Raw genomic sequence first — 13,387 nt, 5'->3', positions numbered from 1 at the left:
ATAAATATTCCTTTCACGCTAGGTCATCAATTAATAGCTGAAATCGTGTTTGAAAACAGTTCTGAGAGACCGGAAGTCGGTTGCTCGTATTCCGGAAGTCCGGAAGGTGGGATGTCAGACAAATCCGAGATTGACGAGGAACTATTGTTGCTCAGGTCCGCATACGTTTTGTCGTCTGCTTTCTCGTCGTCACTCAATCGGAATTCAACCTCGGCCCCGCCCTGACCGTCGGCTTTAGACTGCTCTTGCTTCAGAACGTGTCGTCTGTATTTTGCACGTGCGTTTTGGAACCAAACCTTTAATAAAAGTCACATTTCTTTAACTAAAAAATATATTTGCATTTGTTTCTGTTGTGAGCTGTAAACAATTTGAGATAAAAATGTCAATAAACGTTAGCATTTTTTATTTGAATTACTACAATTTCAAACTTTGTAAACGTCTCATTAAAATTCTTTATATTGCTGTTGACAAAATCGTATGTTGGCGATGATGGACGTTTGTTTCTTGGTGGTTAATTGTCATTTATGCGCAACAAAAATTGTTTGTTTCGACAAAGCCCGACCGACAGTATTTCTTCCTCCCGACTTTCAACTTTTTTCCGTATTGTTTATTTCCTAAAATAGTGTGCTTATTTTTGAACTTGTTAAAATTTTATATCTTAATTTTCTTCAATAGTGATATACCCTGATAAAGGTCGGTTGGTTACAGAATCCTTGTTCTCAAAAATAAATAGAAACAAGTTTAGGCTACCTACCTGTCATATTTTTTTTTAAATGTTAGTGAAAACAAAAACATGGTGTGTGTGTGTGGGGGGGGGTAATTATGATATTACCAATTTGTGACATGATGATATAATGATGATGATGATGATGATGATGATGATGATGATGATGATGATGATGATTTTGATGATGATGGAGATGATGATGATGATGATGATGATGATGATGATGATGATGATGATGATGATGATGATGATGATGATGATGATGATGATGACGATGATGATGAGTGTACGGTTATATTCCCGTATTTTACCGTACCTGTAGTACCCTCTTTGAGAGCCCCGTTTTCTGCGCGAGCTGTTTGAGGTCCTTGGCGTCCGGGTTATGGTTAAGCTGAAAGTATGACTTCATGGCCCGCAGCTGATGATGCTTGAACGACGTCCGCACGCGCTTCTGTCGGGGCTGTCCGCCACCTGCCGTCAGGTACCCGTCCGGTCCTACAAGAGGCCCACCGTCCCCTCGACCTTCCGGGTCGCCGGTCATGTAACCTAGGTAGGGAGATATTCGAATATAATTATACAGAATATAATACGTACGTTTATTATACAATTATAACATAGACATTATGCAGTTTTCAATCATTATAACCTGAGTCCTTATTCACTGTTGTCTTCAGTCTCAGTAAGGCCTGAACACAACAACATTTGGTTCGAGTTACCCGACCCTACCTACGAAATAGGCACCGACACTACCGTTTTATAACCGCTTGTAAAAAAACTAGTTTGTTTTAATGTGTTGTTTAAAACCTTGAACGCTTAACACAGAAGATTCTCCGATGATAAAAATAACATTCTTATATAAACAGCCTACCTACCCTACCTATTTTTGAAAAGGATGTAACCCTTACCATATTTTTAGGCCTTGGTCTCAGTTTGAGCCTAAGGCTCAGAAAACCGAATTCTTAATTGTTCCAAAATATCTATATTTTAACAACGCTCAGTCTTAGGGAATATTGCACAAGGACTCACATTATATTGGGTCAGACATCGAAAACAAAAATGAGTTCATGTGAAATGTGAACACAATGCTATGCCCAATGATAAAACATCACCAACACTCTAATAAGCTTAAGTAACGCTATTGAAAATATAAATTATTTTTGGCTTGGATTTACTGATCACCGTTCTCGTAGTCGTTTGGTGAGTGTACATAAAAGTAGGTATTAAAACTCAATTTAAAGAAAAAATAAGAACAAAATCGTTGCCCACATAATATCAGTAAGTCCGTTTAAAATGTCCCTAGCAGTGAACAAACGTTCGACAAAATAAACTTTTGAACAATTGACCAAACAGATGTTTTGTCAGTTTATCTTGGGTCAAAGTTTTAAAGGACATATTGAGGTTTCATTTCAAATGGTTAAAACAAACACTTCCTCAAATATTTGAACACCGTACCCGTGTAATTCCTGTCACGAAAAGCGCTAAAACATTTAATCCCAAATCTTAAGTTTAAATTTTAAGAAACTCACAATAATCAAACAAATGAGAGAGAGCAAGGAACGCTGCTAGATAGGTGGTCGCCGTTGGGTGTTTGTCTTGAGAATAATCTTACATGTTTTCAAGTAGCTGTCCTAATCGTTTGATGATCGAAATGATACGACTACGATTCTCGTGTTTTAGCCATTTTTTCCCTGATGTTTCAATCATCAAAGATAATTCAAATATGCCTGGTAGTTTCGGTATTTTCAGAAGTTACGTTTTTGCTGTAAACTAAAACTTGATATTGTTCACGTAAGGTCAAGGGGCGTTCAGTGTTCAGTGACATTGTACGTATACTGTCGTATACACCTTAATATGTTATAAGTTTATGAATCATCGAAAGTGTAGCGTACGCCATTGCCATGTTATATCAGTTTGTTATCTAAAAAAAGTGAAAAAATGTTAAAAAGAAATAAAATAATAATATATCGATTATTAAATCCTTCGCAAAATGTTTTTTTTTTTGGTATGTTATATCAGGTGACTTTGATATTTATCTCGTGTAATGACGTCATTTTAACGTCAGAGCAACAACAACGGCAACAACAACAACAACAACAACAACACCAACAATAATAACAATAATAATAATAATAAAAATAATAATAACGATAATAATAATAATAATAATAATAATAATAATAATAATAATAATAATAATAATAATAATAATATTAAAAATAATAATAATAATAACAATAATAATGTATTAAATAATAAACGTTTATGCAAGTAAAGCTAATGATTGTGGTTTGATACTTCTTACGTTAGTTGTACTTCAGTTATGGCCCTTGCCTTTATCAATTGGTAATCACATTTAGGTGACTGTCTTGAAAATTAAAATATTTCTGTAGCAATTTCTTTTGACTGGACACCTAAACGTTTTAACAATAACACCAGTCCATAATATCTCCAAATTGATTGCCCATATAACCCTTAGTATTTTTGAGTAGTATAGACTACTCTGATTGCACGTGTATGGCCTACAGACCTGTACATGATAAATACACGTGTATGGCCTATAGGTGCATGTTAATGTCACGTGTATGGCCTATAGGCACATGCTAATCTCACGTGTATGGCCTAAAGGCACATGATAATTTCACGTGCATGGCCTGTAGGTACAGTTTCTTGATGCAGCTTTGCCATGTTCAGCCACATATTTATTTCTTGAATATCAATTTATGTTGTTTGTTTTTATTGATTCCATTTTTTGCTGGTCTATCACATGGTTTTGCATTCAACGGTTACGCCGTATTAGGTACCGACGAGTTTTGGGAGCGACAGCATTCGTTGGAAAAAGTACAAATGACAAGTGTTTGGTAGCTTTGATAGCATCTTCATTTTCATCATCAATACCATCATCACGTTGATCAACATCACCACTATTATCATTATCATCACCATCGTCTTCGTCGTTGTGTACGCTGCCGTCATCATAATCGTTTTATTACAAAAAGAAATTCTGCAAGATGACAACTAGCTTACGTCCGTATAAAAAGGACATGCATATGGATTTGGCCACATACGAATTTTCCCAACTCGTCGCTACCAAAATACGTCATTACATGGTATATTTGTGGGTATGTCTTGTATGCGTGTATTTGCATTGAACAGTTTTCATTTTCAGTGGAATATCGGTAATTATGAAACATGTATAAACACATTCGCTTCATGTTCAGTTATTTTGATCATATTTTTCAATTGAAATTCTTGTTTGTTCTCCTCACGCGCTCAGGTGTTCCCCGGACGTATCGATGTTCGCCGAACAATTCCGAATGCAACACCCCAATCTTTGCTTTCCACTTAGAATGTTTGCTCTGAGTTCCTTCAAACACAGTCTAATATTACTCCATAACCATGGAGTGTCAATAGTGAAAATACTTGGTCAATATTGACACAGGATATTTTCTACACTACCATGAGACTGGTAAAAAAAACAGGCACTCGGAATTGCGGGGGCCATATTGGACTAAGAGGCAAACATAACGAGGTTTCAGGACTTCTGTGTTTTCACACGGGTTTCATGTCAGTAATCAGTGAATAAGCATTTTTTTCAATCAAAAGCTTAAGTTAAAAGAAAGCAAAATATTTTTTGCAATTATTATTCTTTTTCCCTTGTATACAGTAAACTCACTTAAATATCTTAAAAGCAGTCGTATATCAATTAATTATTAAGACTGTATGAATATATTTACTTAGTAATTAATAAATAAATTAATTCGTTTATTTATTTTTATTTATTTATTTATTTATTTATTTATTTATTTATTTATTTATTTATTTATTTATTTATTTATTTATTTATTTATTTATTATTTATTTATTTATTTATTCATTTATCTATTTATTTATTTATTCATTTATTTATCCGTCCGTCCGTCCGTTCGTTCGTTCGTTCGTTCGTTCGTTCGTTCGTTCGTTCGTTCGTTCGTTCGTTCGTTTATTCATTCGTTCGTTTATTTATTTATTTATTTATTTATTTATTTATTTATTTATTTATTTATTTATTTATTTATTTATTTATTTATTTTTATTTATTTATTTATTTATTTATTTATTTATTTATTTATTTATTTATTTATTTATTCGTTCTGCCAAAGTATAGAACAATTGGATAACTAGCTGATTTCGTATTACTTTTTTATACGGAACTCGTTTTGTATCTTTGAATCATTGTTACGCCTGAATATGTAATTTCAAACCATGGAAAAGGCTTCACACAATAAATGCTACAATGTTCAATTCGATTTTTGATAGCGATGAAAACAATCGTTTGACAAGTATGTACCCAATTGTGTCAGGTGTTACGGCATCGCAGGTTAAGGTATGCGGATAAGAGCCCTTACATTACAAAGTACCTAGCTAATGTTACAACAAAAGTGAAACCCTAACCCGGCCCGACCCCTTGCTGGCCGCTTCAATGGGCCCGCCCGGGCCTGTAATCGGGCCCTCGGGCGTCGTCCTTCTTGACTAACACATAGTGAGAGAACAGAAAGGCCAAACATTTTAATTGAAGTAAGGACTGACACATTAAACTGTCAGACAGTGTTTGTTCATATATTGTCAACCAAAAATATAAATCTTGTAATTGATATCAAATTGTAACAAATAGTACGTAGTTAAACCAATCAGTGTATAACAAGTATTCTGTTTTTGTTTTTGGTATTATAATAATTATTTTCTGTTAATATTTTAATTGCTTCTCATACTGAAATTGAATGCTTCTTTTCGGCTCTATTGAAGACATTAGGAGCTCTAAAATCATCAGCCTGTTTGAACGATTATTTCCAATCTTCAAGACTTCAGCTACGGATGGATCTGCGCATTGACCCCTTCACTAAACTGTGTACTGTATTAAATATTGCATCTAAAACGAAACCGAATATTTGCCCTTACAATGATTTCGCTTGATTGGATTTGAACTTAATCGTCTTAATGTTAGCGATGTCGCAGAAGTGGGTCCGATTGTCTGGGTTAGATGAAGTGTGGAGGCCACAATAGCGGGTATCTGTCTACCCTCGAGCCCGGCCTGGCCTCCTGCAGGGGATTAGTTCCCCTTGCTGAACCTCAATGTAAATCCCGTCATGCACTCTTTCAATCCGGGCACTGCACTATTGTATACTTGAACTCGCCCAGGTGCTTGAAACGAACCGCTGTATTTTAGTTTGGATTGATTTGTAAAACTTGAGTTACCAAATCGAGCGAAAAGGTTCTATCTTCTTCTTAATTTAATGTCACTTAGAACCTATTCGCATTCACTCCTCGAAATACATCCCTGGTAGTGATGCATCTCAGCAATAGCCGATGGCCATGAAGGTAAAAGGTAATATTTCCATAAAAAGCCAAAACTCTAAAATCAACTATAAAAATATTTTTTTTACACAACTATTCATCAATTATCATTAAAATCTAAATGTCTTTTTTTGACACGGACTGTTTTTCAACATAATGCTAGAAATAAGAGTGTATATATAATTATGTGTGTATACGATTTGCATTTTTAACATTTTCTTTCTGAGTAAAAACCGCTCCCAGATGTGTGACCTTCACCCCTTTTAACAGAGTAATACCCTTTTTGACATTATAGAAAAAAATAGTGTGTCCACTTTTTGAGAGCCAGACCCCTCGCAGTGGACCATAATGGTTCTTTTGGAAGTCCAACATTAGCACAGCGAATCACTTTTACCGCCCAGTAAGGGGCCCTTTTCGGTCTGTTATTACATATTCTGGTGGACAAAGGGTAGTTTAACGCCTCTTATGTAGAAAATACCGAGGCCATCACACAATTGTACAGTAGGGCAGGGCATTTTAAAAGGAGGTGGGAGACAATATTGAAGGACATTGAAATTTGTTTCTCAGAGAGAATACATGCAACATTAGTCACGAAATGATACTGCTGTCCTAAACCACGAATTTTCCCATTATACTATGTTTTCACTTTACTAACTTAGCAGCATACAATGTTTCAACATCTTATGCGTTTTTACTATTTCACAAGTGCTTTCTTTTGGAATTATGTTGGTCAAGAAGTTTTGTCAATTCTCCAAGGAAAAAAACATTCTGGAGCAAAAATGGCACTTCTTTAGTTATTACTCCATTTATTTGCTCTAGAAAAACTTCTCTTTTAAGAATTGAACAACGATACTTATCGACACAAAACATAAGAGAACCCCCCTTATAGTAAGAGTAAAACATTTACAATTTTAAATCATGCCACGCTTATTGATAAATGTCTTAAAAATGTCACTCTTACTCTCAAATAAGCAATTTATACAAGTGTTTTGGGACGAGGAGTGCCTTTGTTCTGACCAACGGCGCTAACCTGGGCAGGAATGGTACACGTGACACATATTCACTGGCACTTGACCATCACGCACACTTTGAAGACGTACAAATACAACACGCATCAAAATAATAAACAACAACTCACTTTTAATCACTCACCTAATTGTCTATATCCATTATTATTATCTGGGGTTGCGATTTTTCTTTTTCTAGGCCGACCTTTTTGTGTACGTTTAGTTTCTGGATAATAAGGAATGTTATCCATAGGCGGCGCCCCTAAAACTCCTGGACTCCCGGTCTGAATTCCCGGTCCCGGTGACATACCCTGGATAAATCCTTCATAGTCCTCACGGCAGTATATCACACCGTCCCTCATACCGAAATAGTCCCCCGGAAGTAGGGTTTTATTGCACATACAACACGTGAAACAAGTCACGTGATACACGAAGTCACGTGCTCTCATCACCATCTCGTTAGCCGCGATACCCAAATGGCACTTTGCACAACACTTGATGGAATATCTCCTAGAATAAAATGGAAATAATGATAAATAAGTTTGAAAAAGAAAAAGAAAAATAGTCACCAGGTAATGGTGAATGTTAGCCTTTGCTTTCAGGTTGTTTGCACTTTTCTTTTCGTCCAAATCTGAGCCGTTGAGGATGGATGTATTTTTGTGAGAAAAAAAATGAAATGAATTTGATTGAAACGAGTTACAACACAACAAAAGATTTAAGATTCAGATGTGTAATAATGTAGCTTAGGAACAAAAGCGAGACGTCTGAACAACCCGAGGCCATAGTTTACCGGCACGCAAGCGCGAGACACGTTTTCTCTCATAGAGCGGGAAAGAATACGTGCTAGTTCCGCGAAATAACTCCTTCTGAACGTTTCATTACCCCTCAATAAAGGGCAAAGGCGCCTCTTACATTTAATTATGCAAATTGACACGTTGTCTAAGACTTTAACCCCGTCATTGACAACGGAAACCAGCGATTGTCCTCTTTTCTTGATTTACTTCAAGTGTTCTACATCAGATCCGATTAATGCTAAGAAATCATAATATGAACGTATTTAAGTCTCAAACATGTGCCCCGGTCCTTTATGGGTCAAACTCAAAATCTTTAGTTTTATGGCGATAGTATGTCTGCATAATTATTACACAATGCCACTCAAACGTATGTAGCAAAATTAAAAATATTTATCATGGCAGAACAACAAATAAAAATAATATAAATATGATATAAATTAATTTAAAAGAGCCGGATGCATTTCATTTTACATATTAACAAGTTTTAGTTAGATATGTTCTAACAACTCGCATGGATAGCGAACTTTATACAATGAAAGAAACCGAAATTGGACATGCGCGGTCATACCTGTAATAGTCCTCCTTGCAGTAGACGTTTCCGTCGCGCACGAAGCACGTGAGCTCGTTGTCCATGTTGAGTTTACAGTCCACACACGTGAGGCAGGAAACGTGCCAGTGCTTGTCCGCGGCCATCAGGAAGTAGCGGTCGTCGATCCGTCCGCCGCACGCTGCGCAGTAGCGGCTCACTTCCGCCCCGTGCAGGTCTGGCATCGCCTGTAGATGCAGATGAAATGTATTTCTATGCATTATCATAAATAACAGCGGTGACAACAACAGCAAAAGCAGCATGAACGTTATAATTATGATCACCATCACGATAATCATCATCATCATCATGGGTGATAGGCCGCGGACCACCTATACCACGACCTCTATGGTTAGAGGCGGACATTTGTTCTTCATGTTGAAAAAATACTTTTACTAAACGCCGGAACCTTAATGCAATTCCTAAACTACAATATTCAATCTAAAAAACATGTAATATATCACCATTATTTTTGCAGTCGGTCCATAAAGAATTATACAAATGTTCATTATATGCTTTCCGGTGGTTATATAGAGTTATCAGTGAACAGAAATTGATATTTCACGGCTTCAAACAGTGAATTTTTGAATTTGAATGATTTCACTGTTTTGAAAATTTTGGCAATTTTAAGAACCAAATTTAATGTCAGCGAGTAGAGGATGATGTTTTATCAACACTCCTAGGAGCGATTTCGAAGCTAGGAGAGTTTTTAGCAGTACCGTATTCCTACATTGTAAAAACATATGATATATCTAGGTATGAAATTGCTCCTAGGATCCTTGACGAAATGGCCCCGGGCTGGGACACAATTTCAACGACGTCATTTCCGAAATGACGTTATCTTTGCATACGATTCGAGGCGCTTTTTCTGAATAACTATACATTTATCTGTCATTTAATATTTTGAAAGGCATATGTATTTGTTTGCTTTCAGATTGCAAACTATTTCACCTCGTGTGCAACAAATGTAAAAATATAGCTTTTTTGTGCTCAGTCAGTGTAATATATTGCAATCTTAAATTGAAACAAACAATAACCTCTATTATAAAACTAACCGCACTTTATCTTGAAACAATAAAACACATACTTATATGAATTTTATTTACGATTGATCTGTTTTGACAGAAAACACATATTTTTTTCATCTAATATTAAGTGAGTAATACTTTTACAGCGGATTGATGAACGAAGCGTTTTTTATTGAGACATCCGCTATTTTGTAAAATGTTTTGGGACTGTTTCTTAGACATATCCATATTGGTTTAGATTCAATAAATACTAGCGGAATACAGAAACTGTACATGCTAAACTACACCAGGTCTTAAAGCTGCACTCTCACAGATTTTGACAAGTTATTTCATTTTTGTCTAGGAATAAGCCAGTTTTTGCTCAAGTATCTGGAAATCAGTGATATAAAACTGCTGACAAAAGATTAGATTGCAGTGTTTCATATCTATATCCGAAAGTCGATATTTTATGACTAAAAGCGTTACTAACACTTGGAGGAAAATTTTTCGTCAGTTTTCGAAACAATTGACATAAATGCTATTGTGAATTGTCCTTTATAACTGAATTGAAGACGATTATGCTAAAATCAGCTTATTCTGAGACAAAAATATATACATCAAAAGGCAAAAACTGTCAATCTGTGAGATTGCAACTTTATAATCCCAGCAATAGGAAGTTTTAATGATGATTTAATTCTTGCATTTAACACATGCTTTGAGGAAATACCTTCCTCTTTCTGTCACAAAACTGGGGTCAACATGATGTTTGCGTCGAAAGGCATAACGTTCATTTGGGCAAAAATTAGTACAGTATATTTGCCAATTCACTTAAAATTACATTAAGTAAAACCAGTATACATGTTATAGTATTTCCGACCTATGATTGAACTTTACTGAAACAACAAAATGCACAGTTAAGTTATCGTAGTATTTGCTCCTAAAGACAAATTTGTATTTCAGAAAGGACCATTTTCTTAGCTCTTGTAAAAATATTTGCCAACAAAAGCCAGAAGTGAAGACGTATTAAAAGGTATGTACTCTAAATATTGACGTTCAGACCAAGCCGAAAGACAAACCAAGAAACAGTGAACACATTCTGGCTGTTTTTATTGTGGCGTAATAGGAAACAACGCATAGTCATTTTGTTTTGTTTGTTTAAATGCCTTCTCTAAGTGCAAGAGCAAAGAAATCGGTTAGCATACTGAGACTGTGGCACTAGGTTGACACTTCTATGAGACGTAAGCCGCTCTTACAGATTTAAGCACCTGATAACATTTCTTCCATTTTATGCCCTTAACACTCTCATTCATCAGAGGTTTGATAATGATAAATCCGGTGTACGCATAGCATCACTGCTCTGGTGTACGAGAATGGCTCTCAAAGACTCAAAGATATTCTTTCGTAGTGGACATGTTTGATGATGATGATGATGATGATGATGATGATGATGATGATAACGATGATGATGATGATGATGATAACGATGATGATGAGGATGATAACGATGATGATGATGATGATGATGATTCATTATTATTTATTAATATTATTATCATTATTATTATATTATTATTATTATTATTATTATTATTATTATTATTATTATTATTATTATTATTATCATTATTATTATTATTATTATTTTATCATCATCATCATCATCATCGTCGTCGTCGTTGTCGTCGTCATTACCATCTTCATCCATTATCATCATCATCATCATCATCATCATCATCATCATCATCATCATCATTATTGTTATAATTATTATTATTATTATTATTATTATTATTATTATTATTATTATTATTATTATTAATAATAATAATAATAATAATAATAATAATAATAATAATAATAATAATAATAATAATAATAATAATAATAATAATAATAATAATAATTATTATTATTATTATTATTATTATTATTATTATTATTATTATTATTATACATTCTGTGTTTAACAAACTCGTGGAGTATGTGGCTGCAATATACAACTCCGAGATGTGGAATGAATTATACGATGCAGAAATTCCTCCGTTCAGGCTGGATATAAGTTGTAACTCGAGAGGAGGCTTGATAAAACGTTCATAGTAAACTACCGTGATACAATCGCAGATGTTAACGTATATTTACAGGGCACAAAAAAGAATATCAAACGTTTATATAAAATAAATCTGAAATAAATAGTTTCAAAATAGTTTGCCATTGGTTTAAACATATTTCATTTTCAAAGAACTCTCATATGCAATAGCAGGGTTTTAGCCAGGATTTAAAAAGGACAGGATGTTATAGAATAGGAACAGGGTGCTAAGGGACAAAAAGGCACATTAATTTAAGCATTATGAATTTCATAGAATTTTTTTTTAAATTGTGCTTTTTTGAAGAAATATTAGGTTTCAACTACGTAATATGTAAAGTTTGTTTGAATTCATAACCATATTTCAAGGTTTTATTAAAACAAACGAAATGTTTGATTATCTTAAACATTTAATTATGTAAAGGCAGGAGGGTGCACATACTAGTCTCACTGAGGGCATGAAGGGTGCTTCCAAAAGTGAACAGGGTGTATCCTCCTCCTAACCCGCTAGTTAAAACCCAAGATAGTATACAAAATAATCAATATAAGGATCGGGCTGGCAGAATTTAAACAACTTATGAGAGCCCTTTTAAACAGTTCAAAGATTGCAAAATTTTGTCATATCATTGCTTTTTGGATAATACAAATTAATACAAGTCAGTTTTATATGAGGTTATGTAAACCAAAAGTATGTTAAATATCATAGAATATAATGTTTTAGATGAAAAACAATTATAGAAATATACAAAAGAACACTTTAACTGTTACATTAAAGAATGTATAACTGCATGAAGTAGTGTATGAGAATAGAGTGAAAGGTTGGAGAGCATGAGAGTAGGAGGATTGGGCGACTAGAACCTTTTTGTTTTCCTTATAAATGTGTGCTCATAATTATTTAAATCAAAATTTTATTGGATTCGGGATTTTATTGATACGTAACCAAACCAAAGAATGTTTAAAGATGGGTTAAAACTTTTCTACAGTTTTCTACGTCAATAGTTGGCCAATGAAAAGGCAGACATATATAGGCACGTTTACTTTCGTAAAGTGGTATGGGCAGTAAGATTTCAATAGACTGTAATTATAATTTTTTAATCAAATGTAGTTGGTTCTGATATTTTCCTTAGAAAATAACAACAACATGTTACAGAAATCGTTTTATATCGAACGGTAAATTGACAGAAATGACCATATTTGGACAATTGGACATGACGTCACATGATGATGGGATACTGATTTATGTCGTGTTGTAAATTTGTATATACATGTATTTCACAACGTATAAATTTACTAATTGTACAATTGAACATTACGTTTTTACATTCGACGTTTCCTTTCTATCACATACATACCTCGTTAAGGTAGTCCATATCATGATCATGTCTGTACCTCTCCTCGTACCTGGCGTCACATCTGACGTCATTGTCGATTACTGGCGTCATGTTCTCTACCATGCCGTAACGATGACGTCACAAGTCGTACATTAGAGTGATATTTGGTGCATTTCTGACGATTTGGAATACGTATTAAACAAATATTGTCATTAGTCGGTGTACAATTTAAAGTAATAGCTTTGCGTCTTTAACATGTGTGGCTGATATATTCAAATTATTAAAAATGCTCAGTAATGATGAGTGCAACCATTTCTCTCTAATTCCTGACTAATACAGTATTCAACTATGCTGATCAACTTGGAAACCCGTCGAAGACAAATGCAGCTGATAAGTACATAACATCCATGCACGTGTCTTCAGGGGGACAGGTTGACGCGAGGGCTTATCAGTACTGTATCAGTGTACAACGTGACCCCAGATCACGTCACCGGCGCACCGTCCCCGTGCTAACGAGCTTC

The 13,387-nt window shown here is 34.6% G+C and overlaps 1 protein-coding gene across 1 annotated transcript; it reads right to left on the bottom strand.

Moving 5' to 3' along the window:
- Nucleotides 1–26: 26 nt before the first annotated feature.
- LOC128222729 (LIM/homeobox protein Lhx9-like) lies at nucleotides 27–12,989 on the bottom strand. Its single transcript, XM_052931826.1, has 5 exons — nucleotides 12,888–12,989; nucleotides 8,428–8,633; nucleotides 7,211–7,575; nucleotides 1,044–1,273; nucleotides 27–296 (listed from the first exon to the last, which is right to left on the bottom strand). The coding sequence occupies exons 1-5, from the start codon at nucleotides 12,987–12,989 to the stop codon at nucleotides 27–29; spliced, it is 1,173 nt and encodes a 390-aa protein (XP_052787786.1).
- Between the last annotated feature and the right edge of the window lie 398 nt (nucleotides 12,990–13,387).

The sequence above is a fragment of the Mya arenaria genome, chromosome 17 (genome assembly GCF_026914265.1).
Source record: "Mya arenaria isolate MELC-2E11 chromosome 17, ASM2691426v1".
NCBI lineage: Eukaryota > Metazoa > Mollusca > Bivalvia > Myida > Myidae > Mya > Mya arenaria.
The sequence above is the reverse complement of the archived record's forward strand: the minus strand, read 5'-3'. Positions and strand labels throughout refer to the sequence as shown.

Excerpts from the sequence above, each read along its gene's own strand:
- LOC128222729 (XM_052931826.1), bottom strand. The coding sequence starts at position 12,989 with ATGGTAGAGAACATGACGCCAGTAATCGACAATGACGTCAGATGTGAC. Across the intron at positions 7,576-8,427 it reads TGCAAGGAGGACTATTACAG|GAGATATTCCATCAAGTGTT; the intron begins GTATGACCGCGC and ends ATTTTATTCTAG. Across the intron at positions 1,274-7,210 it reads TAATGGATATAGACAATTAG|GTTACATGACCGGCGACCCG; the intron begins GTGAGTGATTAA and ends CTCCCTACCTAG.